We start from the raw sequence: 27,210 nt of genomic DNA, 5'->3' as shown, positions 1-27,210 counted from the left end.
AAACTACGAGTAAGACCAAAGTCTCGGGCTCTTCAAAATACACCCCCATCAGAAAGGAAGTGACCAAAATGGCCAGTTCTGTTCAGAAACAGAAACAAAAAGCAGTCATCCCCAGACTTTATGGGAAGTCATGGACTCTGAGACTGACACTAACTGTGTCATCCATAAAGCAGCAGCCTTATCGCCCTGTGCTGTGCTGACTGGGCAGGTGTCCCAGATGCCTCCCATCTGGTGGCCCTTCCCCCGTTAGCCCATTTTTGACCCTTTATCACCCTCTTCGTGTCCCACACGAACAGCCCACCCCGGTTTCCATTTCCCCTGCAGCTGCTGGCCTTTGGCTCTCACTTGTACATGCAACAGAGTGTATCACCTCCCATGTGTAACGCTCGGGGAGGGTCTCGTGCTGCTGTTAGTACAGTTTCTGTTTCTTCTTCAGCGGACTTGTTTGTGCAGCCACAGCCAGGTCCCTGGTCCCCCTGTGCCCTGCCCTCCCAGCCCTCCTGTCCTGCTGCGCAGCCTCTCGCGCCCCGGAGCGACCGTGGTTGGGCTCCAGGTGCGGGGGCTCCTTCCCAGCCGTCCCCCAGAGAGGAGGTGGCAGACGGCAGCTGCACGGCAAGAGGAGACCCAGGAGCGCTTCAGCAGGTTTCGGATGCTTTCAGGAGACATCAAGGCTAGGAAGCAACCCCGATGTTTAAGGAATTCCTAGGTACACAGGCGAGAAAGCCTAGCAAGCCCCAAGCCCTGCCTGTCACCCCCCGGATACATTACTTGCACCGGAAAGACCCAGATTTCACCTGCACAGGGAAGGGGTTGGCAAGCAGCAGTGTAACCACATCCTCGCCAGGGATTTGTCTCAGGCAGCCCGGTGCGTGGTGCGTGGTGCGTGGTGCGTGGTGCGTGGTGCACCGTGCCGTGCCGTGCCGTGCCGTGCCGTGCCGTGCCGTGCCGTGCCGGCGGGCAGCCCCTGCACCCCGGTCCCGCCCGGGGCGTTGCAGTGAGGTGGTGGTGGGGCTGTGCCGGGCTATAAAGGGGGCCGGCAGCTCCGCCAGCCACAGCCGCCGCCCAGGATGAGCCGCCGCCACCTCCTTAAACTCCTTGCCCTGCCCGCCGGGGTGGCCCTGGCCGGAGTTGCCGTGGGAAGTCAGGTGGGAGCGGGGGCACGCGTGGGAGCGGCAGCCCCGGCGGAGCCCCCGCTCCGGGATGGGACGTGCGTGGGAGCCCTGCTCGGAGGGGGATGGGAGAGGCGTGGGAGCGCCAGCCCCAGGGAAGCCCCTGCTCCAGGGTGGGACACGCGTGGGAGCCCTGCTCTGGGGGGTGGGGCRCGAGCCATCCCCAGGGGCAGCCCCTGCTCCGGAGTGGGACTTGCATGGGAGCACCGTCCCCGGGGGAGCCCCTGCTCCGGGAGCGGTGTGCATGGAGATGCCTGCCCCATGGGGGGGGGGGCACATGTGTCCCCCCCCTCCTATGGGGGGACATGCGTGGGAACATGTGGGAACGCCCACCCTGGCGGGGGGCCCTGGGGACCCCCCGGGCCGGGGAGGTGCAGTGATGGAGGGCACAGGGAGCGCTTCGGGGCTGGCTCGGCATCGTCGCAGCTCTGCAGGTGGGATGCTGCAAGGCACCAGCCGTCCGGGCTCCTTGGTCTCGCAGGGGGCCCGGCACAAACCCCAGGGCTCTGTCCGTGGCAGAGGGCTCTCCCTGGAGCACCGGCACACCGCGTGCCCGTGCTGAGCACGGCATGGGTCCCCCGCAGCGAGGCTTGCACACTCCGCCGGACGGACGTGACCAGGAATCGCGCAGCTCGCAGCCCCTCGAAGGGGGTCCTGCCTGTCTGGGGCTCCTGCCTTTAGCTTTTTTGCCTTACCTCTTTTGTTCTGTTTGGCTTAACTTAGTTTTTGGCTCTCCTGATGTTCCTGAGATTGCAATGACTTTATAAATCAGATGTCTTAAAGAGAAGTGCCTGAGCGAAAGGCATGGTGGGCTCGTGCCCCCCAGCTGTGTCAGACTCCCCAGGCTCCTGAGAGATGCTGCTGCYGCTGCTGCCAAAACCTGACTTTGGGTTTAATTTATTTTTAAAATTACTTTCCCAGCCAGCTGAGACCCTCAAAGGGGAAAAGGCGAGCATGAAGGAGGCAGAAGGAGCAAACGCCAAGAGTGGGCTGGACCGTGGGCGGAACCAGCCCATGGGAAGGGGCAAGGTAACTTTGGCATCTGCCCCCCAGCTGGGGGCACTGGGGAGGCCTGGGCGCTGTGGGGGGGCTGGAGGGCAGGGGCTGTCCCCACGGCACTGCCTACGGGCCAGCCCGGTGCAGGGGCAGCCCGGGGGGACCTCATCAGCTCCCTCCCTCGGCAGTGCAACCTGGCTGGGTGGTGGCAGAACGAGCTGGGCTCGGAGATGCTACTGTTCAACGCAAACAGCAAGGGCAACTTCTCCGGCGAGTACTACACCGCTGTCTCGAGTGCCCAAAAGCCAATCAAGACTTCACCTCTCCGCGGGTCCCAGCACTTGGATGAGGAYGGAAAATGCACGTTTGGCTTCACCGTCAACTGGAGTAAATTTTCCGGTATGTAGGGGCAGCAGCTCCGAGCGGACGGGAGGGGAGCACAGGCAGGCCCCATTGCTTGGCCTCCCCTCCCCACTCTGGCCRGCGTCTGTCTGTCTACCAAGCACCCTGCAGACAGCATGACACATCCTGAGACACCTCTTGCCGGGGCAAGCCCTGTGGCAGCTGACACCCGCCTGTTCCCCGCAGACTCCACCACCGTCTTCGTGGGCCAGCGCTTCGAGGACCACAGAGGGCAGGAGGTCTTGAAGACAGGCTGGCTCCTGCGGCACAAAGTCAACTCTCTCCATGATGACTGGCAGGCCACCAGGTGAGTTGCAGGATCCCTGTCCCTAAGGGTGTTTGCCCATCTGGCAGGTGGGCACCAATAGGGTCTGTCATGCATGTGCTTCCCCGCAGGGTCGGCACCAACATCTTCACTCGGCTCAACCGCAAGGAAGAAGGAAAAGCCTCTCCGACGGCACCTTTGTCAGCCTAGGAGGGAAAGGTGCTGTGGCACAGGTCTCAGCAGCACCTGCCATGAAGAATTTCTCCCTCTGCTTGTCATTTCTCACTCTCATAGCTTGGTATTTGCTGGCTCCCCAGCTTTGTCCCAGGTCAGGGGGACCTGGTGGGTTGGTCTGCAGCATCAGTTGTGTGCTGATGCCACCTGGGACTTGGCGGAAGCTCTGCTCAAGCTGTTTGAGCTTCTTCAGCAAGAAGCTTCTTCCAAACCAGGAGTGTCAGAGCCAGGATGGGAACAGCCTGTGTGTCCCAGCTCTTCTCTAGCTGGGACTTGGGTCTTGGCTGAGACACTTGCTGTGCTCAGAGCAAGGGGATTTGCTCAGCTGCTTGCTGCCTCCAAACCTCATCTGTCGGGGGTGACCCCCCATCCAGACATGGGGCCTTGTAGCATCTCTGAACACTTTGGTGCCTCATGTCAGCTCTCACATGTCTGGAGAAATCATGACAGAGTCGAATCTTTTCTCTGATAAGCTTACAGAGGACTCAGGAGCTGCGCCTTCACGTCCCTTGTTCCCCTTCTCACGGGAACTCATGTGGGCTGTGCTGCACCATGTGGTGCAACAYGTACCATCACCACCTCTGCACATCAGAGCTCTTGTGGACATGCAACATGAGTGTCTTCTTAATAATGCCTTTTTGGTGCCTTCACAGTCACCTCTAAAAGAGTCCTATGAGCGATCCCTGCCCTGGGATGTCCCTAGATGACCTACCTGGCATAGGGATGCCCGATCCCTCTCTTGTCAGCGTTGGGCACCCCCTGCCTGGCTCTCTCAGCACCCAGGCTGTCTGCAAGTCCCTTCACTCGCCTCCCCCATCCTAGCTGGGCTCACGCATGGCATCCCTCTGAACCTGTGCATCTGCTGGCATGGCACTGGTGCACCCACCACCTGCAGTATGCGCTCTCCCACAGTGGGAAGCATGCGCAGGGGAGAGCTGCACTTTGGTATAAGTTCTGCTCTAAGGCTGTCTCCAGCTTTGGGGAAAGAGGCTCCAAAAGGGGAATAAAATGAAGTTTTCTCTTTAAACCCAGTGTTGTGCATTTTGTAGACGTATGCTGGGAAGCTGGGCTAAAGCACTGCTGCAGGCAGTGGGAGCAGGACGAGCATTTCCAGCCTCAACAGGCTTTGCAGCCACTGCAGAGCATTGCAGACTGCCAAAGAGAGACTGACCCATGTGGAAGACAGGGAACAGGGAAGGTCCTGGAGAAACCAGCACAGGGGAGCAGACTGCCTCTACATGTGCATATACACGTTCTGCTTTCTCCTGCCAGGTGCTCCTTCCACCCCAAGAAATTCCTAGGCTATTTTCAATATAGATTTGTTGCTAATGGCAAGGTGTTTCCTGCTCAGGACACTGTGGTAGGCTCTAGCTAATGCTAGTTCTTGCTTGCCCTGCCTGGCGTTGTCGAGTTCCCTCCCTTAGCAGCTGCAATGGAGGTGTGAWGAGAGCGTAACCCTGGGGGACCTTTCGCAAACCGAGCGATCTGCCCGGAGGCTGCCCCGCGTCCTGGGCAGGCAGGCACGGAGCCCGCRATGCGTCCTCTGCTCCCAGCGAGCGGCCAGGGTAGTGCAGCGCCCTGCGGTGCTGCCCTGGGAAAGCACGGGAGGTCCAGCCCTGAAACTCCGCTTGAAGGAATTAATGCCATTTACTGGAAACGGGCTGCACAGAGGAAAAGCCTTGCTGGAGGAACAACTGCTGTCGGACAGTCTGTGTTTCCTGAACCACCCACTCCCTGCCTGAGCAGCTGATTTTCAGGAATGTTAGGTCAGAAGCTGAGACCTTTCCTGGAGCTGTCGGCCCCAGAGTGACCCCGTCCCCGAGGGGCTGGTGGGCTGCGGGGTGTCGCCGAGCTCTCCAGCAGCCCATGGCACTGCGGCACCAGCGCAACCCGGCTTGCGGAGCTGCTGCCTCCTGCCGCTCCCCCAGGTTTCCTGACGCTGAGGTCCTTGGAAAGGTTTTATTAATAGCATCAATGGCCTTAGCAAGTTTTTCCACCTGTTTTGGCCTGCCTTGTTGTGGCTTTGCAGATTGTTTACTCTTCATTTTTTTCTCTTTTGGATGCATCTCCTGCTTCTTAAACAATGTTGTTTTCTTCACTTTGCCTCCCTTCCGTCCGTGTATTTTACCTGCTTTTCCAGTTCTTTTACAGCCTTTCTGAAGGGTCTGTTCTTTTACAGCCTCTCAGAAGGGAGTACATTTGTGCTGGCCCCCTACTACGGTGCTCTTAAATCTCCTGCAGCATTTCACCTTTGTGGCTGTTCTGATTGAAGTCTCTTTCCAAAGAGCTTCCTCATGTTCCTGCGTTTTGAGATAGTATTTAGTCCAAGCAACTACTTTAGAGGAACCTGARGATTAGAAAAGCAGGAAGCAGAGGGGCACGTGGCCGGCTCAGAGGTGCCTCGTCTCGGTGCTGCCGRTGCTGCATGCAGGGCAGCTGCTGCTTGTACTGCACATGTCCTCCTGACTGTATTATCACCACCGGGCAGCACCAATGCTCATGCCAGGATGCAGGCTGCCAAGGGAAAAAGGCAGCAAGCTGGGGAGCTGGCATGAGTATTTACATGCCTTAAAGCCAGTGAAGGCATCCAACAAGGCCCTTGGGTCGCCTGCAGATTTTGGGGCGGGGGGTGACAAGGCATGGTGCTGCTGGGGGCATGCTGGGCGTCAGTGAGGGGCTGTGGCTCAGGTCTCTTCCCTGTAGGTGCTTTGCACTCATTAGCRCTGAATTTGATCTGTTGTTTTAGTGCCCAGCCATGAGAGCTGCTTGCAGAGCTTTGCACAAACTCGAATTTCTGCCCTGCCTACACCAGTCTCAGCTGCAAAGATGTCACCAGTCACCTCTGTCCAGCTCATGTCCATTGGCATGGCTGACCAGCAGGGTCCCCCCAAGCCCTACTGCAGACCTCCCTGTGGGATAAAAATCAGCTGTTGCTCCTACATCACATTGTGTTGGTCACCATCATTCACACACTGTAAACCTTCAGGGAGCYGGGAGACGGAGGAGGCAGGAGACACCTTACAGAAATGCACAGCGTACTGCTGCTAGTGTGTCTGCAAAGCACAGATGCTCACTGGACATCATTCATTAAAAATAATAACAATAGTAATTTATTGGGATCTTCTTGGCATAGGGTGACACTCATATGGGGTCTCAAGTCTCTTGAACAGGACAGTGGTGGCTGTCCAGATGGTGACGGGAGTCACCGCTGCAATGGTCCTTGCAGCRGTGCCCTCACCAGGATCTGGCTGGGATGCCCCAAACCGCAGTTCCTGCAGGCCTGCTGGCCATRCTCCTCCGTGACCGCTCCAGTGCATGCACGATCCATCGTTACTGATTATCTTAACTATGTACAAAACTTCCCTTYGATGTCTTAACCACATACAGAAGACTGTCCTACATGACCTCTCCTGCAGGAACAAGATCCATCAGCTGTTTACAAGCGCCTTATCTAGGTACAGTTTGATCACTTCCACAGTAGGAGCTCTGGAGGGGAGGGCCAGATTCTCCACTCAGGTTGTTAACTCACATATTTAAAGCATATGAATTGGACCAGGAAAGCAGGAGGATTGTCTGAAATTATTTCATGGGGGGGGTTCCTGTAATCGTCAGTCAAACGCCTAACTGCAATAGTCCGGAAAAATCACCCATTTCAGTGTCCAATGACTCAGTGTCCAATGTCTCAGGGTTCAATGCTAATCTCATCACTATCTCAGTGAAGCAGATAAAGCTGGGGAGTTCCTGGATCACCCAGGGAACTTGTGGCTAATTCCTCTGGGTGTGTGCAGAGCCACAGCCCTGATACCCAGCCACATTGCTGTGATAACTAAAGAGCAAACTTGATTTTCATTTTTATTACTTGTTTATAGCTTAAGTCTTATAACTCTTGCCACATGGGCCATGTCYGTGTGGTTATCATTCCTGCCAGCCTCTCTGGTCCGGACCAGCACATCCTGCTCAGGAGCTGTCTGCACCAGAGCCACTGCTAAATCCACCAGCATGGAGGCAACCTTGCTTTTCTCCTCTGCCCCTCTCCTCGAGCCAAACCCTTTCTGCAGCCTTTCCTGGAAGGGAGCGCCTCCCAGGTGGATGGGTGAGCTCCTCCGCCAGCTCCACAGCCCTGCTCTCCCCAGCCCTCTCTGGAGAACACAAGCCACTCTGAACCCTGATTTTGGGAAGAAGCTGGGTTTTTCAAGGGTTTCCTACTCAGAAAGGTGAAATCTTCACAGATGATAGAAAAATCCACAGAGAGTGAAGGGATTTTGCCCAAAGGGGAAAGACAGCTCAAGCCTGAGCATACCAGGGAAGCGGAGCCAAGCCTCCCTGGCAGCCCTCTCCCTGCTGCTTCCCTCCAGCTGCATGTGAGCGGAGGCAAACATGTCAGGGATGGAGGCCAGCGACCTGCCAGCCCTCCTGGAGCAGCCCTACCTCACCCAGCAGAGCCATCTCCCCCAAATCCCAACCAAACCCCGTGAGCCAGCACCTGCACCCGCTCCCCTGCCAGCCCTTGCCCCAGGGCTGTGCAGCACCAGGGACCTGGCACCGGTGGGAGTGTGGATACCCATGGGGCTTGCTGGCCACGGTGAGCTCCTCGCATGGGACAGAATGTCCCTCAGACCAGCAGGAGATCTGAGCGTCTTATCAAACTTCCCCTTTCACTTTCCTTCTTTGCTTGCGGAGGAGGTCTCCGGGAAAGTCAACAAGATAGAGGGGTGAGATAACAGCTGGTATGTGCTCATTCTCTGGAACACTTACAAACAATAAAAACAACAGCACCGGTCTCCCCGCAGGTCTATAAAAAGGCACCACACACGCTCCCCAGGCAGCAAACCCTGGCAGCCGCAGCTGTTGGCAGCAAGCGCCTGCTCTCGAGGAGGATGGACAGGCTCAGCATCGCGCTCATCCTCGCCCTGGCGGCAGCATCCGTCAGTGCTGCCGCGCGGCCCAAGGTAAAACGGAGGCTGATGCCAAGGAGGGACCCGCACGCTGCCCCGTGCCGGCTGCGCGGCTGGGGCTGCAGGGTGCCCTGCGGGGTGCCTGCTTCTGCGTGTCCGCCCCTGTCCTGGCTGCACCAGGGCAGCTGGGGCTGATCCCCTCTTTGCAGTGTGTCCTGACAGGATTTTGGATCAATGACCTGGGCTCCAATATGACCATCAATTCCGTGAACAAAAAAGGCGAGTTCTCCGGGTTGTACCACACGGCCGTGTCAGCCACGAAGGACGAAATCAAGGTTTCTCCACTGCAGGGATCCCAGCACCGCAAAAACGAGCAGAACCAGCCCACCTTCGGTTTCACTGTCAACTGGAGTTTTTCAGGTGCTTCTTCCTTCCCCAGCCTCCCTGTGGTGTCTCCGACAGTCCCTTGCCTGTCCCCGCAGTGCCCCCAGTGCTCCCCCATCCCCAACCCAGGAGCTGCTTGTTTGGTGGCACCTCCAAGTCCCTGTGTCCAGCTCATATCTGGGGCAGGTCCAGCCTGAGAAGAGGAGGGGGCAGAGCCAGACCTGGGTCCAGCTGGACTTGTCACCCCTGAAACCTGCAAATCACAAATCTGCCAGGTCTCCTGTCCCCAGTTTCAGTGGTGACAGGCTGGAGAGGAAACTGTCACCCACGTGTCACCACAAGGCACAGAGGGGTTCTCAGGTGCAAAGTTGTCCCGTTATGAGTTACACCATTATGAACTACCCGTTATGAGCTAGGACCAAAACCCAGCCATCCATATTATTTGTGGATGCTCTCTTTATGAGTTGATGAGATCCCTGCAAGAGGCTGCTCTTGACCCTAGCTGGTCAGAGCAGCCTTTTTCACCCCAAACTGGCTCGTTCCCTCCTGAGCACAGGGAAACCCCTAATCTGGGGGCTTCAGAGTACCTGTTGGAAGCACCACGCTCCCGGTGTCCTGGGTGCTCCAGTCATCCCCTGCTCATCCACTCCCCACTGCATGGAGCCACTCCGTGATCCTTCCCAGACACAAGCAGGGTGTGGGACCTTTATTCGACCAAATGGTTCTTGCCCCCCTCGCTGCTGGCCCTGGCGCTCACCCCACCTCCCATCCGTTCCCTGCAGACTCCACCACTGTCTTCACGGGCCAGTGCTTTGTGGATGAGGATGGGAAGGAAATTCTGAGGACCACATGGCTCCTGAGACAGGAGGTTGACAAACTCAAGGATGACTGGAAAGCCACCAGGTGAGCATTGGGCAGAACAGGGCCCATGAGTCAATTAGAGCATCTGGAGGATGCTCTGATTGATGCTAATCACTGTGCTCAGGACGGGCATTATTGGTGGTCATCCCCTGTGCTGTACAGGAGTCAGACCAAAAAGTCCCTCCTGGTCTTGACACACCAAGGTACAAGCTCTATGTTTCCCTGCAGTATCGGCAGCGATGTGTTCACCCGGTTCCAGTGATGGGACATGCCACTGTTGCAGAGGAGTTGGCTGCGCTGTGTGTCCCTGTGTGTCCTCCATTTTGAAGACCCCCTGCCCACCCCATCCATCCTCCCGGCTCTGTATCTCCCGTGTGGCTGCTGGAGGACTGCCAAGCTGCTCCTCCACCACGACCCTGCAGAACTGTTCCACTCACAGTAAAACTTCAGGGCTGCCAAGCTGCAAGTCTCTTGTCTTGTCATTGCTCACAGACTTTGGGGTAAAGCTTGCCTGGGTCCTGCACCCTGCCTCCCCTCCATGCGCCTCAAGGAGATCCTGGGCCTCGTGCCATTAGGGACACCTTTGGGGACCATGCACGGGGCATGCCCTCCCCTGAGGTCCCCCCTTGGGGATGATGCATGGGGCATCCCCTTCCTTGGGGCCCCTGTCCTGGGGACCATGTACAGGGCATCCTCTCCTGTGGGGTCCCCTGGGCAGCCTGAGCCCCCAGCCCCTGTGTGCACCTTGTGCCAGCTCCTGTGACACTGGTCGCTGGTGGAGGGGATCCATCCCTGCTCTGTGACACCCACTCCTGGGCTGGAGGGATGGGGCAGAGCTGTGGGGGGTATGGTGCAGAGCTGGGGGCCACATCCAGGGGGAGGAGTGCAGCAAAGACTGGCCCAAAGTGGCTGAGGGAGGGCAGGGACAAATCTACGGGCTCTCTGGGACTCTGACGCTGAGAGAGGTGGCCCCAGGAGATGGCTGCAGCAAGCCAGGATGTGTGGAGCAGGTATCCTGAATTGGAGAGCATATCCTCCCTGTGGCTGCTCATCTCTGCCAAAGGAAAAGGCGTCACTAGCTTTTGCAAAAAGTCCACTAATCATCATCTCAGTGTGGGTCTCGGTGGTCTGACTCCAATTTTAACTTCAGCACATGTCCCAGAAGACCCCATCAGCACTTACAACAGGGATTAATTCAGGGATGTTCAAGAGCTTGTGTTGCAAGCCGTCACTGCCCCCAGGCCCAAGGAAAGCCCAACACAGCCAGGGACAAACAGCTTAGAAAAGCAGCAGAAACCTCTAACACAGAAGCGGACTATCATGAGGACAAAATCCCAGGGGAAGAGGTGCATTTTTTGTGTCTGGGGAGAAGAGTTGGTGGGGTTGTGCATCCCAGCATCACCACGTCTGGGCGGTGGCGGTGGGAGGGTGGCAGTGGGACGGTGGCGGGCAGTGCGAGCGCTCCATGCAGCCCCCACCAGCTTCAGCGCGGGAGCAAGGAGCGGGGCTGGCAGCGCCGGCGCCCTCTCCCCTCCAGCCCTGGGTTAAGGGCCATGCAAACCTTGCCGGCGCTGGCAGCCCGCAGCATTGCGCGCCGTGCCGGCTCTATCTATAGCCGCCTCTCGCCCGCGTGCCTCGGCGCTGCCCGGGTCACGCAGACCTCCTCGCCTCGCGTTTCCCCGGGCGCCCTGCCACCGCCAGCCGGCTCGGGGCGACCCGCCGGCCCGGGGGCTCCGGTTACAGCCGCGGCCGCGGGGCTATAAAGGGGGCCGGGGCGCGGGCCGGCGGGCGGTCGGCAGCCCGCGGCCATGGGGAGCGGCGGTCTCGCCCTGCTCCTGGCGCTGGCCCTCGCGACGTGCGTCAGCCCGGCCGGGAGGAAGGTACGGGGCCGGCGCGGCGAGGCGCTTGTCCTGGGGATGCGGTGCGAGCAGCTGGGGGGGCTCCTCTCTTTAATGCCTTTTCCGGATGGGACAAGGGATGCAGGCAGGAGAGCTTTGGCCGTGCCAGGTGCAGGCTTGGGAGGTAACACGGGCAAAACAGAAAACGGGAACGGCCTCCCCCGTGCATCCATTTGCTCCCACATCAGGACCACGTGTCCATGCCAGCGCTGGGGGGCTGCAGCTTCACCTCCCTGGAGGAGCCAGGAGAGCCCCCGTCCCGGCACGGCGTGTCTTGTATCCGAGCTGCGGCCGTGACTAGGGGTGGCCAGGGGTGGCTAGCAGCGCCCGATGGCGGGGAGGCAGCCGGGCGCCCTGGGGGAGCAGCGCCGCCCTTCGCCCGGCGCCCGCTGGCGGCTCCCGCGGGGGCTCGGCGGCGCGGGGGCAGCCCGTGGCACGGCCCGCGTCTGCGCCCCTTGCAGTGCGAGCTGAGCGGGCTGTGGAGGAACAACCAGGAGTCGCTGATGGAGATCTCGGCGGTGAGGGACGACGGCGGCTTCCAGGGCAAATACCTCACGCGGGTGAGCCTGGCCGGCGGCTGCATCCGCGTGTCCCCCCTGAAGGGCGCCCAGCACGACCTCGGCGAGGTGGCCTGGCCCACCTTCGGCTTCACCGTGCGCTGGGAGAGGTTCTCCAGTAGGTGCTGGGCCGCGCGAGGACGGGGCTGGGGTAGGGACGGGGTGGCCGCGGGAGCAGGGAAGGCACCACGATTCACGCCGGAGACCAAAACCTGCTTTGTGCAAAAGGCTTTCGTGCATATAAGCAAAGGGAAGCAGCCTGGATTTGGGGAATGGGGGAGGAATCGTTGCTCAGGTGGAGGCATGGGTGCAGAGCGGGGCGGCACCGGGCCGGCTCGGAGCAGCTCCTTCTTGCCCGGCACCCGCACGTCAGTCCGCGGGGTCCGTTGGGTCCAGCCCAAGGTGCTCGCGGCGGGTCTGGCCCGGGCACGCAGCAGCCCGCGAGCCCGGCACCGGCCCCATCCCCTGCCGGCGGTTCCCGCAGACGCCACCGCCGTCTTCGTGGGACAGTGCTTCGTGGACGCGGGCGGGAAGGAGACGCTGGCCACCACCTGGCTGCTGCGCGAGGCCGTCGGGTCCCTGGAGGAGGACTGGAAAGCCACGAGGTAGGGACGGGCTCCTGCTACGGGGACCCCCGGGCCGGGCCGCCCCCGCCGCCGGAGCGCCGCAGCTCTCTGCTTCCCCGCAGGGTGGGCAGAAATGTCTTCACTCGCAAGCGCAGCCACAGAGGGAAGACCCTTCAGAGCTGGTCTCCCTCCTGCGAGGACGGCCTGGCGCCCGCGCTGTGAAGGTGCCCGCCGCCTGCAGCCCGGCGGCTCCTGCCGTCCTCGCGCCGCCTCGGCTTCGCCTCCCCGCGCGCCGCCGCAACGCCCGGGCCTCACGTCTGCCCCCGGCGAGCTCTGCCCCGGCCGCGTTTCGTCGCTCGGCACTGCGGCTCGGCTTTCGCTGCCCCGGCGCTCTCTGCGAGGCGTGCAGCCGCCTCCCGCCATCCCGCCGGCAGGCTCCCGTCGCCGGATGCCCAGCGCGTTCCCCTCCGGTCCCTCCTCGCGCCCCTCGGGAGCGGTGGGGGCCCCGCGCCGTGGGGGCGCCCGGCCGCCTCTGTCCCCGCCAGGGGCTCGCGGCAGAGCTCGCCTCCCGCGGCCCCCACGGCTTCTGCACGCCAGAACCAAAACGAGCCTTCCCCAGCCAAAAAAATTGTCTCGGCTGTGATTGCATTTTTTCAAAATTGCCTTCGTTCGCCCTCTGATGCAYCTTCTGTCTCTGCAGCCGCCAGGTCCCCCGCAGAAGCGAGGGCTAAGGGATATTTCTGGCCACCGCCACCCTGCTCCAGGGGCATCTGGACCCCCCCCAAGCTGCTCCCCCCACCCAGCTCTCCGAGCACATTCCCCTCTTTATCCTAATTTCAACTTCCACCCTGAGCCCCTGCTCCTTGGCTGCCTGTCGGTGGCAGGGAGCACTGCCGCATCCCTAGTCGAGCTGCCGTCCTTGCAGCAAGCAGGGCGAGCCCTTCATAGCCCTCCCTGCCAGGCACTTTTGCAGCCCCAGGACTATCTAGGGGTCCTGCGCACGCGTGTCAGGCGTCAGCGCCTGAGCCCAGAGCTGCCCCAGGTCTCGCTCGTGGAGCCGCGCACGCACGCCGCATCCCATTGCTGCCACCGGCGCCTTCAGTCACTGGCAAAGCCCGTCCTGCCCCTGCGCTGTCTTTTCAGCAACATCACAAGTTTGGTGATCCCATGCGGTCTTGATGGTAGAGGTAACGGTACCAGTGGATGCAAGACGTTGTAAAGTGCTGCACTACATCCTAAATGAAGTGAGCCCAGGAAAGCCTGGGGAGCACACGCAGGCATCAGGCTGGGCACGGTCACGCTGGTGGAGCCAGAGAGCAGTCGCYGAGGCCCTGATTTTCCAAGAAGCAGGGCAAATTGCTCTGCACGGAGCTCCCTGCTCCTCTGATGCCCAAACCACCTCATTTCAGGCTAGCTAAGATATACCTCTGTGCTACGCTGCAGCCCGCAAGCCAGAAAATCAGCCCTTTAACGGAGCGCAGCATGTCCCATTCGCTCCCCGCTCCAGGTTACAACCAGGAATTTTAATGTTATCTCCCCGAGTGTCTCAGCAGTGCCAGTATATCAACTGTTTCTCTGCACCAAGGGCAGCAGCCAAAGCTTACTCATCTATTTTCAAGCGAGGTTTTTGGCAGGTTTATCAGTGAATCCAAAGCCTCTTACAGAGGCATTACAAATATAACCCAGGCGCGGGGGGTGATCGCGCGCAAGCCGAACACTCTGTCCAGCCCGGGTGAGACCCACCGAGGCCAGGGCCCAGAAACGTGGCCTGACCCGACACCCGCTGCAGGGCAGCAAGGCTCGCGGATGCCAGGGCGTTTGTGGACAGGCCGGTATCCGGCGCTGGCCCCTCGGATGGAGAAACACGTCCCTGCCAAACAGGCAAATGCATGGCCCAGCGGCATCCCGAAAGGATGGCTCGTGGTGTGCAGGGTGACAGCAAAATATCCCCCACGCTGGTGCAGGAGGAGAGGGAGCGGAGCATTTCTTGGGATCTGATCCTAGGAAAAGCCCATGACTTTGGGACTGCATAAAAGGCGACAGGAAGAAGCGATGGGGTGAGGAGAGAGATGGTTTCTGCGGAGCTGCCCGGTCCCGAGGGCCAGGCGCTGAGCAGCGGCTGGGGCCTGGGATGCGCCGGGGCTCCTGGCTGGCCCTGGGCTGTGCAGGCAGCTCTGCTCGAGGTGACCTTCCCTGGCCGGGCAGGGATCCTTCCCTTGCTTGAAGCACGCACCCGGGACCTTCCAGCCCCCCGGAGCCAGCTGGGTGCTTTTCTGTTCCCAGGAGAGGTGCTGCCGCCCCAGAGACAGTTCAGTGCCTGACGGTTTGCTACACGTGTTTAGGCAACCGCATCCCGCCTTAATTTCCACTTGTCCCCAGCCCCGTGAGACAGCCCCGCGCCTGCTCTGCCCATCGCAGCGCTCAGAGACGCAGCCCAGGAGCTCAAGGAAATGCACGCTCTGCTTTGCACGTCCAAAGGCTGTCAGAGCTGCGGGGCAAATACAGTGCGGTTAGCGAGGACCCCAGCGTCGCCCAGTGTGGTTATTTCCTCCCCTAGCTCACACAAAAGCAAAAAGCAAAAATCCTAGCAGGGAATATCAGGTTGCTGGTGGGGAGATGCTAGTCTGCTAAAGCAAAAAGCCTTCAGTCCYGTGCGGCGCTGCAAAAGGATTGCAACTCGCCGCTGCCGGCGACCGCTGCATGGCAGCTCACGGCCAGCGGCAGCGAGCCCTGCGCCGCCCCGGGGCGACCGCCCGGCCACACAGCTGGACTAGCAAAGCATGGGGCAGGCAAGGGCTCAAACCGGTAATGATTTCCAGCCAAAATTTTAAGGAAATGAATTTCCGAGCAAGGAAGCGGATTTTTTTTTTCCAGGGTGCTATGAGGGTGGGGCCTTAAAAAATAGAGAAAAAAAAGAGAGCAGTGAGGAGCAGGGGTTAAATCCCCACCTGCACTCGCCCGCTGCAAAGCCCCGTCCCCATCCCTCGCTGCGTGGCCGGGGCAAGGAGCAGGCGCTATCTATAGCCGCCCCTCGCCCGCGTGCCTCGGCGCTGCCCGGGTCACGCAGACCTCCTCGCCTCGCGTTTCCCCGGGCGCCCTGCCACCGCCAGCCGGCTCGGGGCGACCCGCCGGCCCGGGGGCTCCGGTTACAGCCGCGGCCGCGGGGCTATAAAGGGGGCCGGGGCGCGGGCCGGCGGGCGGTCGGCAGCCCGCGGCCATGGGGAGCGGCGGTCTCGCCCTGCTCCTGGCGCTGGCCCTCGCGACGTGCGTCAGCCCGGCCGGGAGGAAGGTACGGGGCCGGCGCGGCGCGGGCACTGGGCGGCGGGAGCCGGCGGGAAGTTGCGGAGGGGCTGGGAGGGAGGCGTCGTCCGTGCAGGGATGCTCCCTGCGACGGACAGCGGGAATCTGCCCGGACACCCCCCGGCGGAGCTGCGGCGTGGGGAAATCCCGTTTCCCACTGAGGGCTCACAGAAAGCTTGCACCGGCATCAGTGCTAGCGTTTGGAGCGAGGACCTGCCGGCCTCCTGCTCCACGAGCAGCGTGGAGGCTCAGGCTGGGGAAAGGAAATCGCCACCGAGCCAGCAGCGGCGACGGCACAGGTTTGGTGCGTGGCCCCGGGGCAACGTCCCCAACGGCATCCCTCGCCTTCCAGTGCGTCCTCTCCGGCTCGTGGCGGAGCGACAGCGGCTGCCGGATGGTGGTGTCCGTCCTCGGGGAGGACGGCAGCTTCTCGGGCTCCTACCTGCCGGGGGCTGCCGCCAGCGACCCCCGAGTCCTGGCCTCGCCGCTGAAGGGCTCCCAGCAGGACGYGGCGCTGGCGGCGCAGCCCACCTTCTCCTTCGCCGTGCGCTGGAGGCGCCGAGGTAGGCGGCTGGCACAGCCGGGACGGGGTCGGGCGAGCCGGGAGCAGCCCGGCGCCGGCTCACGCGCCCGCCGCGCCGGCCCTTGCAGAGGCGCCGGGAGCCAGGACGACGGCCTTCGTGGGCCAGTGCTACGTGGACGAGGMGGGCGAGGAGTCGCTGCACGCCCTGTGGCTGCTGCGCGAGGAGGCGGAGAGCCCCGCTGAGGACTGGAAAGCCACCAGGTGAGCGCCCGGCCGCCCCGCGCCCCCCGGGCTGGCGGGAGGTGAAATCCCCCCCGGTGAGGCCAGCCGGGGCGAAGGGGTGCACACAAGTGCTCGGGATCCCTCCTGCACCCGGCTGGGGGCTGTCACCGCATCCCGGTGGCAGCGAGCGAGGGCACGGGGCTCCAGGCACCTCTGATGGGGGTCGGCCTCCGGGGACCCCCCCAAATGGGCTTGTGGCCCCCCCTAAAGAGAGAGGGGCAGCCGGTGACTGCGGCGCTGCTGGTGCCGGATCCCTGGGCATCCCGCCCGGCTGCCAGGCGAGGCGGCAGGGGACCCCATGTCCCCCCTCCCCGTGTCACCGCTCCCCTTCGCACCCACTGGCAGCAACCCCGGCTGGGTGAGCCGCAGTGACGGGGGGCTTCCCGCAGGATCGGCACGAGCGTTTTCACCCGGATAAAGTGATGGCAAGTGGGAAGACCTGGAAAGCGAGGCCACCGCCGCAAGGAGACAGCRCGTCCTTCTCGCAGCCTTGGCCTGTGCCCGCCTGCCACATTTCTGCAGCTCGCAGCCCAGCGGCGCGGATTTTTTTCGGCAAGTTCAGCCCAACGTGAGCACTGTGCATCGGGGAAAAATAAAGTTTTGGGGGTTTTTTTGTGGAAAAGCAGTTCTTGGCTCCATATTCTGCCCTGTCTCAAACCCACACAGTCTGCCCATCCTCCCCCGGGAGGCTCCGTCCCTCGGGATGCAGGCAGGAAGGTGCAGCATCCCACGGCCTTCCCAAGGACRGCTCCTTCGCTGCCTCCGTCCCTGCAAGAGAGGGTGGCACACCTCACCCGCACCCCCCCCGAAACCCTGGCTCAGCCTCTGCCCTCTCGGTGCCGCTGGCTTTCGCCTCCCAGTCTGAACCAGTGCCTGGTTAAAGAAGTCCCCTGGGACAGGGAGGAGCTGCCTGGGCGGCCGGTCCAGCAGCGTCGGCCCCCGTCCCGCAGCGCCCACGGTGGGATCGGCAGCCCCCGGGGAATTTGGGCTCACATGTCCAGTTTTGGGAGCTGGGGGAAGGCTGCGATTCCCCTGCTGTGTTTACATCTTCTTTTTCAAGTGGGCTCCCGGATTTCTGCTAGTTTTTCTGTTTCCATCAATATCCAGCAGCTGGTGCTAGTGGATAAAAATAATGACGTGGCGCTTGCGGAGGGCTTGGGTTGCCTTTAGAAAGGGCTGCATTTCTCGCTTCTGCTGCTAACTGAAACCCGCCTCTCAAGGGAACGCTCTTTCTGATTTCGAAGCCATGCCGAAGGTGTTTTACCTCCCCCACAGCCCAGGCCTTCTGCAGCCCTCACAAACAAATTTCATTTTGCACTTTCATAGCTTTCCATAAAATGGATGCTACCACGAACAGAAAACAGCACTATCGACACACAGAGAGTCATCAGAGAAGAGGGTTTCTATTTTGCAATGCCTCTGCCAGATTTAGGGAGGCCTGAGCAGAATATTTTGCCCTGAAAGCCTCCTGTTCCCGCTCTGCCAGTACAGGTTTTGCAAGCAGGGATAAGGTACACACCTGACAACAGTGACAGGTTTGCTGTTGCTCTTCTGACTGAAGGCAAAATTGAATTATTGGCAGTACCATTATGCTAAGGGTTGGGTGAAAACTCAGGGTGTTCAGGTAGGTACCTGCTGCCTTTTATCCAGGATACAGTGGGAAGCGGGTCAAGTTCTGGACTAAAAGAGCTAACAGGGAGGTGAACCCAAGCCCAGGCCCTGTGCTGGCCTCATCCAGAGCGCAGGGGTTTTGGAGAGAGCTTGTGCAAATGCCAATGGCAGAGCATGGCTTTGCAGGAAGCGTGTGCACACGCACAGGACACAAAGCACACAACGCACCCGCAGCCAGTGATGCACGCTGTGATGCAAGCCCAACGCACACGCAGTGCAACGTGCACACACAGCACAGCACACGCATACACGGCAGGAGCAGGCAGCCGGGGTGGGCTGTGGGCAGCCGCAGGCAGCCAGAGAGGGACCTGCAGTGCAGCCAGGAGGAAGCTGGCAGGGCGCAATGCTTCCTGGAGGAACAGGCTTGCAGCRAAAACCTGCCGCCTGCTCTCTGATCCTTGCAGCATTCAAGGAAACAAGGTGTCATCAACAGTCTCCGGCAGGGAGGAGGGTTATCACATAAATACCAGGCTCCTCCTGTTGCTTTGATGAAAAATAGCAGCACCACAGCAGCACCGAGACCAGCAGAGCAATCATCCCCCCAAATTGTTCCTGCAGACCCATCCCAAGTGCAGTATCCGAGCTGGCCTTGGCCTCCGAGATATCCCAGCCTCTCAGTCTGCTGTCTACCACAGCATCCCTGCACCGAAGGGCTGCGCTGGCTGGCGCAGCTGGTGCCTTGTGCCAAGAGCTTGTGTTCAGATGCTTTTGCTGAGGCACTCCGTGTGCTTTCCTGGCTCCCTGCCCACTCTCCCAGAGCTATCTTTTCCTGACATTTGGCCAAGCAGTCGAGACCGCTCTGGAGTGCAGGGCTGACCCTGTTGCTCCTGGCCACACACCAGCTCCGGTGCCTGCTCCCTGCGCTGCTGGCACCACTCCACCGTTTTATTTTTGATGACTCRTACAGGTATTGACTAGCACGGGGCCAAGGCTCAGCAGCGTGAGCGCGGTGGCCCTTTGAATCTCCCGCAGGGCTGAGARGCTTCCTGGGGATCCAGTAGTATATCAGATCGGAGGGCTGTGCGTGGTAACTGCCCGCACCGAGGGCGCCAGCCTCCAGGTCTCTGCCAGTCCTGCCTTCCTGGAGAAAAGCAGGCTGCAAGGAGACACCAGCGTGGCCTGTGATTGCTTGCCCCAGTCAGGAAAGCAAAACAGCTTCCACCGGCTCTTGGGACCACAGATCTGAACCAGCAACCCACAGATCTGGTGGCTCTGGAAAGGGAGGATATGAGGGAAGGCTTAACTCCAACCGTTTGCGAGGCCTAGGCAGTCCAGAGAGGAAAATGCAAGATGTCCTCAAAAAGCTCTTTAAGATCTGTTGTCCCAGGCCTCTGGAGCTGCTCTGGAGAGCCAGTGATACCAGCAACAAGCAACTGGACCAGAGCAGATGCGGAAATAGGCCAGGCGAACACAGTCGCTCTCCATCACTACCCGACCGCCCACCTGGGCACTGGTGGGGACAGGTAGACAGGCTTTTCCAGCTGCCCTGGCACCCAGTGGTTGCTCCTGCAGCCTGGGCCAAGCAGCCATGCTTGTCTGCTCCGGGAAGCACCCAGGCACAGCGGAGGGTCCATTTCTGTGGGACAGACAGTCGGAGCACTCTTGGGCTGCAGTGGGAAGGCAGGCTGTGGGGACAAGCCTCCTGGCTCCAAGGGTGGCAGCACAGGTCCGGACAAAAGCAGCGTCCCACAGCTCTCAACCCCAACCAGAGCAAACAGGTGAGGCTGAGCTATGCTCACGCAAACTCTGTGATTTCCTGCTGGTAGCCAGTACTGGGAGAGACCACATCAGCCTGCAGCTGGTAGGAAACAGGCCCATTTGTATGTCCCCAGAGCAACTTTGTGTGAAACACAGCACACAGACCCACGTCTCTCCGAACTGCAGGTATTGATGGACAAAGTGGGTAGACCCTAGCCTACCTCGGAGGGGAGGGCATTCAGCCCAGCAGTGGTTTGAGGAGAGGCAAACTAAGACGGGTAGCAGTCAGCACACGTAGAGAGCTCACTAGGAAGACAGAGGCTGTGCCGCTTCAAAGGGCTCAGCCATGGGGTTCAGCAACAGCAAGAACCACGAGGACTCACAGCTTCCCAGTTCCCCAGACACCAGCCCCGACCCAGCCCTGATTTAGCAATCACCTGCCTGCCCAGCAGGCACAGCCCTCCCACACCCGCCGTGGGGACGGGTCTGGTCGCACCACTCTGTCTTTGCTCTGCTTCCTGCGATTGTGCAGTTCCTTGGTTACAAAACCAGAGGTGGAGGCAGACATCGGCTCCTCTCGTTTCCTACAAGGGAAGCTGCTCAGTTCCGCTGCACTAACAGCTTCGCTACACGCGGCACATGGCAGCAGGCACATTGCCACGGCTCCTCCTGACTTTCATGCTTGGGCTCTGGGTGCTCAGAGTGTGAATTCATCTCCAAAAGCAATCCAGGAGTCCGAAAGAGGGGAAAGAGAGCAGCACCACACTGTAATCTTGCATGGCGTCCCAACAAGCCCTCTGCACAGAGTGCACCAAAGGGAACACAAGGTAGTTTCTGCTCCCAGGGGCTCTCCTGAGGTCACCTGGAAGACCGAAAGCAGGAGTAGACGTCAGTCCTCCTGCAGCCCAAGTCACTGCTCCATTTGTTAGGCCACAAGGGGAGGGTGGCCACTCCCCAAGCACCTGTTAGGTGCAGAAGCGGGGTCCCTACACTCGGAGATACTTTCACAAAGCTCCCAGCCCTTTGCGCAGCCCCTAACCTCCGCTGCCCAGCTCAGTCCCAGAGTGACAAGACCACAGAGGGCACAGTTGCGCAGAGGGCATGCTTTATTTACACATAATTAATATGGAAATGTCTTCACTAGCTTAGAACTGATGTAGGACAAAGAGATGCTCCACAGGTACTGCTAAGCTGCACTCCAGGAAAGATACTAGTCCCCAGCTCAAAGTGCTTCCACTCAGCCTCGCAGAGAGCAACCACAGGCAGCTGACTGCCTCACTGGCCAGCACAGCAGGGCTCAGGTACACGAGGACACAGCTTTGAAACTGGCCTGCATACAGAAAGCCTTCAGAAAAGCAAGCAGCTCTGCTGCTCAGTACTACTCCTGCTTTGGTAGTCTGGTACAAGGCATGCTCCTTCTTCTCCCTGAGACACCGGAGTCCTGCTCCCAGGTTTGTGGGAGATGAAAGGCTGGCCCCCAAAAGCTTGACGGGAGACAGCATGCACAGCCGGGGAAGGACTCCACACCACCTTCTCTAGTCAGACCAAGAGCTGTGCCCATGGCTCAACAGCTAGCAGGAACAGGGGGAAATGCAAGGCCTGTTGCAATGGCAGGACCACTCCCTTTAAGGGCACTGAAGGTCAGCATCCAGCTCACCATCTCACACCCAGAAATCAGACAACACTGTGGGGTTAAAGGGATGCTTGTGGCTGCCACACACAGTAAGAAGTACAGGACTCAGCCTGTTCAACTCCATCTGAAGAGGGGAGAAGTGAGACGGGGCACCTGTCACCACCTGCCTCCAGGCAGAGCAGGTATCGGGCCCCTCAGGCGCCTGAGTGCCTTCACCCTCCATGCCTCAGCCCTTCCCCAGCAAGCCACGGCACTCACCGAGGGCTACAGACCATGTCGACAGCCATAGCAGGAAACAAAGTTCTCCAAGTTTCCTACCTCATCTCTGATAGGGTCCTGTTATGGATATATGGGGCAGAGTGTACGAACAGGTCATCTCTAAAATGATTCCTCCCCAGTGAACCCTCTGAGCTGCCAGCTATCAGAAGAGTATTTGAAAGCATTTGCTTTGACAGATTATCTGTTAACACAGTTCTGCTTTTCCCTTCTCGACAGGGCGCACAGCACCACCCTGACAGGCAAGATGAGATGGTGGTCACATCTCATCTACACGGTGCTGCTGGATGACAACGCTGGCAGTGCGTTCCACCCACTCCTGCCTCTTGGCTTCCCAAGCTGCTGGCACCGCTGAGTGCAAAGCGTTGCTCCCAGAGCGCTGCTCCTGGGGCTGGGGAGGACTCAACTCGGAGCTGCCTGCCACTGGAGGGTCAGAGGATGAGTTGCTGTTGAAAGTGGATCTGGGATCAGGCTTGGGTGGACTCTGCCCCTCTTCCCGTGACTGATTGAGGCTGCCCAACAGTGAGGCGTCTTCAGGCTCTGGACTAAGCTTCTCCAGCACAGCTTCCTCCTGCACGTCAGGTGCTGCCTGCCAAACCTGGTTTGGGAACTCACGGATCTGCCGTGACAGCACTGCAAGAGAGGTAGAGCCAGCCTTGTCATTCCCACCTGGAGAGCAGGACACATCAAACTCTTGCGGTCCTGTTCTGAGCACAGGACACCGCAGAGCCCATAGGAGGAGAAAAGACATTCAACTAGGGCTGCCTCCTCCCAGGGGAGGCAAGGAAACAGTGCTGCACAGCCACCAGGCACAAGCACCGATCGTGCTCCAAGAGGGAGAGGATCTGTGTGGTTCTGGTATTGCCCTTGGCCCAGGGTCCTACTCCCCAGGCAAGCCTCAGCAATGGGGCTGAGGAAGAGTCCAGAGCTGGGGCAAGACAGTAAAGCCAAACCAAAAGCTCCCCCCAGGCAAGGGGCTGGTGCCCAAGAGTTCAGGCCATCTCTGAAGGAAATGCTCTGCCCTGGAGGGTGACACTTCACCTGGAACCATGCCTCAGTCCCCAGGGCACTCACCTCTGAGCTCCGGCTGTGGCCCTCTGCTCCCAAATGAATAGAGGCTGGGGGAGAGAATGAGGCAGAAGGACAGAACCAGGACCTGGAAAGGGAGAAAGAGGCCATGAGCAAAGCCCTCCTGACCTTAGGGCATGCACAGGCATCACCGGCTGCAATTAATACCACTCTCCCAAACTTGTGGTGACAACAGAGACTCCTTCAGAGAAACTGGGGCTGAAGCCACTCACCATAATGCAGGTGCTTGCTGTGGTAGTTTTGGTTGTGGATTGCCTCACCAGGGCCTGAAGTTTCCGCAGTTGTTCAAGCAACGATCTGCAGGAAACCAGGCAACGCAGATTAATGCGGCAGCTGAAGCAAGAACCTCCCCCTCTGCTGCCGGGGACAGATCGCAATCCCGAGGAGAGGAATAGCCTTCCACACCACATCTCCAGCCATGTCCCACAATGAGAACTCACATGTTCTGCTTCTGCAGCAGCTGCACCTTCTTCTGGAGCTCGTGGTTCTGAGCTGTGCAGGCTGCCACCCTTCCCGGGACAGATGAACAGCACAGGGGAGAGAAACAGAGAGGTTTTAATTTGTTAGCCAACAGCAGGAACTTCACTGGAGTCCCTCCTCAGAAAATCAGCCACCAACTCTATGGGTGGCTCTCTGGGGCAGATGCTCCTGGGGTCTACGTGGCACCAGGTGGTGCAAAGCCCAGAGAATGACATCTCACACAAGGTTTGGGGAGGGATGAGCCCTGACCTGTCCCTCAGAGAAGCATCACACTAATCTATAATGATGCTTGCTCCTAACAGCACACCAGTCAGCCCTGCAGATCAGCGACGCCAGGCTGTATTGCAAACTAGTCCGACCTGAAGAACATGTGGGCCCTGGCAAGCCAGCACTCTGCTTAAACTGAACAAGTCCTGGGCCATCTCCAAAGATAGAGAGCACAGCAGACCAGTTTCCAAGCTTTGGAGCCTCCTGAGAAGAGCTGCTGCCCAAACTATAGGGTCAGCCTCACTTTGTTGCCGGGGTCTTGCAACCCTGGGCAGAGCAGAGTACTGCCGCCACGTGCAGGTACCTGTTTTCCAGGCCATCCACGTAGATCTTCTTCCTGCGACGACTATCCTGGGCTGACTGCTTGTTCCGGATCTTCCGTCGCACTTTCTTCAGAAGCCGCTCTTCAGCCTGCAAGAGCCATCTCTGATGAGCAGCCACCCCAGGGTGCTGGCAATTCAGCCCTAACAGAACCTGTGGATGTCTCAGCGCTCATCCCTGTCGAGAAAGGCAGCAACCCAGGTACTTCTGTCCTCTGCTTTCCCCAAACCACAGAATGACCTGGACTAGCTGGAAGGCAAACTCTGGCCTGCTGATATGACCAGCAGTTTCCCGGTCTGCCAAAAGAGTGAGGCACACACAAACAAGATGAAAAGCACACAGCTCACAAGCCATTAGACAAGCAGGAGGAAAAAGGCTGAGGGCAGTTCTAGTGCAACTGTCTCCTGCAAGCAGTCACAAATGGGGAGATTGAAAGCAGCCAGGTTTCTTGCTGCTCTCCATATCCCTGCGGGCAGCCCAGGGCTACAGCCAAAGGGTATTTCACACTGCTGGAGATGGCCTGAGCAGCAATAGTAGTGCAGATCTTTCCACACCATTCCAGTCTCTGCACAGCAGAGAGGAAGCCCCCGCCACAAGAAACCGCATCACCCCCCAACAGCTAATGGGATGGCTGCTCTGCATCTACCTGACTAAAAAACCAGAGACTGCTTTGCATGTGGATCCCCCTGGCCCTCGAAGGGATCCATCTTCCCTGGCCTGCCAGAAGACAGTGCCCTGAACTCAGCACCTGGGGGCTAACGCTCTCAGCAAAGCACTGTGCTGCATTTTAAATCCCTACTCTGGTTAAAGTGTTCATGTACTCTGAGTCAGTCTGGGAGTCACTGGCTGTAGCAAGGACTCACTTTGGTCAGTGGCAGACAGGTTGGTAACGAAACACCTTCTTTCTCCAGGAGCTGCCTCTCCTCCTCCGTCAGAATCAACTCTGGGAAGTCGAACTAGAAGACAGCCAAAACACGCCTGCTGAGAATCCAAGTAAAGGGAGTACAGCCCAGGGCAGAGAAGGCATGCAGAACCAGGATCAGCTCTCCCAAAGCAGCATCACGCTTTCCTCAGAGGTGCCCCCCACAGCAACCCAGCCAGGAGAGAAGGGGAGAATGCACCTCTATGCCTTAGGGAGTCAGTACCTGCATGGTGGCTCCAGGCACATACTGGGGTCCAGCATCCACAGCGACAGCAACAGGAAAACTGGAGTTCTGTTCCAGTGTCTCAGTTGGGCTTTCTAAACCTGTCCATGTCTCTAGGGAAAGAGAAGAGAGTCAAGCTCCAGGCCTCCATGAGGCAGCACAGACACACCTGGCCAGCCARCTTTGAGCAGCACGAGATCACAACTGTACAGCCACAGAGAACCACCAAGTTGGCTCTATCCATTGCTGCCTGGTTCCCACACAAGAAAACCCTACGTTGGACTGTTTTTCTGCTAGGCACAACACTGCGTGTTGCTAGAACAGATAGACCCCCACTTACCAAGGTCAATGGAAACATCTCCTTCTGCCACCTCAGACCTCACACTTTCCAGCACAGGCCCATCCTGATGAAGGGAGTAATTGTGATCAAACTGCACAATGTCTGAGCTCCGAGGGCTGCTGGCAAAGTCACTGCCAGGGCTATGGGACAAATTCTGGTCCTCAGAAATGCCACTGTCACTGTCAGCAGGTGAGTAACCCTGCAGTGTGCCCGGTTCGTCTACAAAGGGGCTCAGCAGTGAGCTGATGAAGTCATCCATCTCCTTGTTGTTCAGAAGCTGCAGAGAAAAAGCTTCCACTAAGCAGGGAGCCAAATCTCCTGGACCACAACCCACCAGCAATTCCTCCAGAGCAACTCACCTCAGGCTCTGGCAGGCCCCAGTCTTCCAGCAGGCTGCTCTCCTCTCCTGGGATTTCAGTGCCGGGAATACTGTCCTTCAGGAGAAAGTCAAGCAGGTCCTCATCTGCCAAGGCAGCTGATTCCTCCGGGCACGACATCTGAACAAGACAACCAAAATGACCACAGGCCCCAGGGGAAATACCAGCGCTCCTCTGGGATGTCACTCAGTCCCTGTGCTGAAGTACAAAGTCTCCCCATGCAATGGGAGCAGCGGTCAGCACCCTGCAGAAATGACACCATGCAAGAGGTCAGTCCATGACTGCTGTCCCAGCAAGGCTATTACCACCACTTGTGGTCACCCTGCATCGCCTTTCCTGCCAACCTAGTGGGAGCAGGCCATCAGGGTGAGGCTCCACCCAGAGGGCAAAGCTGCTGGAAGATGAGGGAAAGTGGAAGGGCCCCAGACTTTCTCCTGCTGAGAGCATACAAGGTAAACAGATTCCACCATTTCACTGAAGCCTGAAGGTGCTGTACCACTGACCTGCAGCTGGCCAGGCCAGCGTTCCCACTGGCACCATTAAGCTTTCAGATCTAGCTGACAGGTGTCACAGCTTGGGGGAGGGGGAAAAAGGCCAGTGCAGACTGCAGACACATGGCTGTTGCACCAGCTGCCAGGAAGCAGGAAGCTGATGCGTGGGGCAGCCGTGCCAGACTGCACTGCTTACTGAGCGAAACAAGCAGGAAATGGAGCAACAAAAGGAAGGGGGAGCAGGGCAGAGTCCAAGCAATGCTGGGGCCCATTGTTTCCACGGACACAGGGCCTTCCAGCTAGGAAGCACACACTGAACACGCAGCTCCGGGCAGGCAGCAAGGGGAGGAAGAGAGCAAACGAGGCGGAAGGAAAGGTCACAGGAACACCTTCGTACGTGGCAGAATCTGCCTGCGCACCTTGCTTAGGGAAGCCCAGAAACCTCTCGCAGCCTGTGAGGCTGGCCCGCGAACAAACACGGCACGGCTCTGCAAACGCGCTCGAGGGGCGGCTGCGCTCGGCAGCCGCTGAACGCTTGCTGGACAGCGCAGCCCCAAGCCAGACCTTTAGGGCGGCGCCCTCCCCTTCACCCCAACGCCCGGGCTTCAGAGAGCCGCCCGTGCGGCAGGAACGCCGCCCAGCGCGCTGCGGGGGCTCGAGCCGCCCGCGCGGAGCCCGGCAAGCCCCGAGGCCGCAGCGCCCGGGCCTGCTGCCGCCCCAGGCCCCCGCAGCGCTCTACGCCGCCGCGCGGGGCCCTGGCGGCGCAGAGGGCGGGCGGGGCCCGGGGCTGCCCGGACGCCTGGGCCCCGGCTCGCTCTGAAGGGAGGGGGGACAGACACCTAAGTCCCCCCCGGCTCCGAGCGGGGCGGGGCGGCGGCCCCGGACGCCTGGGCCCCCCCAGCCCCTTACCTCGGCGCGCGACGCCGTCCGGCAGCGCCGCTTCCAACGCACCAGGAGTGACGTCAGCGCCCTCCCAGCAGGCCGCGCGCGCGGCGCGCCGCTCTCCCACAACACCCCGCGGCGGCGGAGCGCCCCCCTCTTCCCACAGTGCCCCGCGCGCCGCCCCCTCCCGTTCCCGGCGCAGCAAGAT

General features: G+C 59.8%; 5 protein-coding genes across 7 annotated transcripts; 4 read left to right on the top strand and 1 right to left on the bottom strand.

Moving 5' to 3' along the window:
- Window positions 1-652: 652 nt before the first annotated feature.
- On the top strand, window positions 653-3,571 carry LOC112976232 (avidin-like). 2 transcript variants are annotated; one of them, XM_026087223.1, is made up of 5 exons: window positions 653-706; window positions 2,091-2,198; window positions 2,354-2,564; window positions 2,754-2,874; window positions 2,964-3,571. In XM_026087223.1, exons 2-5 carry the CDS (start codon window positions 2,124-2,126, stop codon window positions 3,040-3,042), a joined length of 486 nt encoding a protein of 161 aa, XP_025943008.1. In that variant the 5' UTR covers window positions 653-706; window positions 2,091-2,123; the 3' UTR covers window positions 3,043-3,571. The 2 variants fall into 2 exon arrangements, with proteins under 2 accessions (XP_025943008.1, XP_025943007.1); XM_026087222.1 differs by lacking the exon at window positions 653-706 and adding an exon at window positions 1,068-1,145.
- A 4,168-nt stretch (window positions 3,572-7,739) lies between these two features.
- LOC112976233 (avidin-like) lies at window positions 7,740-9,643 on the top strand. The gene is made up of 5 exons (XM_026087224.1): window positions 7,740-7,778; window positions 7,857-8,015; window positions 8,171-8,381; window positions 9,128-9,248; window positions 9,435-9,643. The coding sequence occupies exons 2-5, from the start codon at window positions 7,944-7,946 to the stop codon at window positions 9,466-9,468; spliced, it is 438 nt and encodes a 145-aa protein (XP_025943009.1). The 5' UTR covers window positions 7,740-7,778; window positions 7,857-7,943; the 3' UTR covers window positions 9,469-9,643.
- Window positions 9,644-10,940: 1,297 nt separating this feature from the next.
- Window positions 10,941-12,449, top strand: LOC112976206 (avidin-related protein 6-like). The gene is made up of 4 exons (XM_026087179.1): window positions 10,941-11,086; window positions 11,566-11,779; window positions 12,146-12,266; window positions 12,350-12,449. Exons 1-4 carry the CDS (start codon window positions 11,015-11,017, stop codon window positions 12,447-12,449), a joined length of 507 nt encoding a protein of 168 aa, XP_025942964.1. The 5' UTR covers window positions 10,941-11,014.
- Window positions 12,450-15,444: 2,995 nt separating this feature from the next.
- LOC112976265 (avidin-like) lies at window positions 15,445-16,755 on the top strand. The gene is made up of 4 exons (XM_026087285.1): window positions 15,445-15,516; window positions 15,880-16,090; window positions 16,179-16,311; window positions 16,722-16,755. Exons 1-4 carry the CDS (start codon window positions 15,445-15,447, stop codon window positions 16,753-16,755), a joined length of 450 nt encoding a protein of 149 aa, XP_025943070.1.
- A 4,029-nt stretch (window positions 16,756-20,784) lies between these two features.
- On the bottom strand, window positions 20,785-27,102 carry CREB3 (cAMP responsive element binding protein 3). 2 transcript variants are annotated; one of them, XM_026087231.1, is made up of 10 exons: window positions 27,030-27,102; window positions 25,612-25,749; window positions 25,253-25,529; window positions 24,913-25,025; window positions 24,631-24,723; window positions 23,751-23,857; window positions 23,140-23,208; window positions 22,912-22,996; window positions 22,685-22,766; window positions 20,785-22,243 (listed from the first exon to the last, which is right to left on the bottom strand). In XM_026087231.1, exons 2-10 carry the CDS (start codon window positions 25,747-25,749, stop codon window positions 21,870-21,872), a joined length of 1,338 nt encoding a protein of 445 aa, XP_025943016.1. In that variant the 5' UTR covers window positions 27,030-27,102; the 3' UTR covers window positions 20,785-21,869. The 2 variants fall into 2 exon arrangements, with proteins under 2 accessions (XP_025943016.1, XP_025943017.1); XM_026087232.1 differs by lacking the exon at window positions 27,030-27,102 and adding an exon at window positions 26,540-26,664.
- Between the last annotated feature and the right edge of the window lie 108 nt (window positions 27,103-27,210).

The sequence above is a fragment of the Apteryx rowi genome, unplaced genomic scaffold (assembly GCF_003343035.1).
Source record: "Apteryx rowi isolate R43461 unplaced genomic scaffold, aptRow1 scaffold_71, whole genome shotgun sequence".
Taxonomy (NCBI): Eukaryota; Metazoa; Chordata; class Aves; order Apterygiformes; family Apterygidae; genus Apteryx; species Apteryx rowi.
This window is presented reverse-complemented; position numbering and strand designations above follow the sequence as displayed.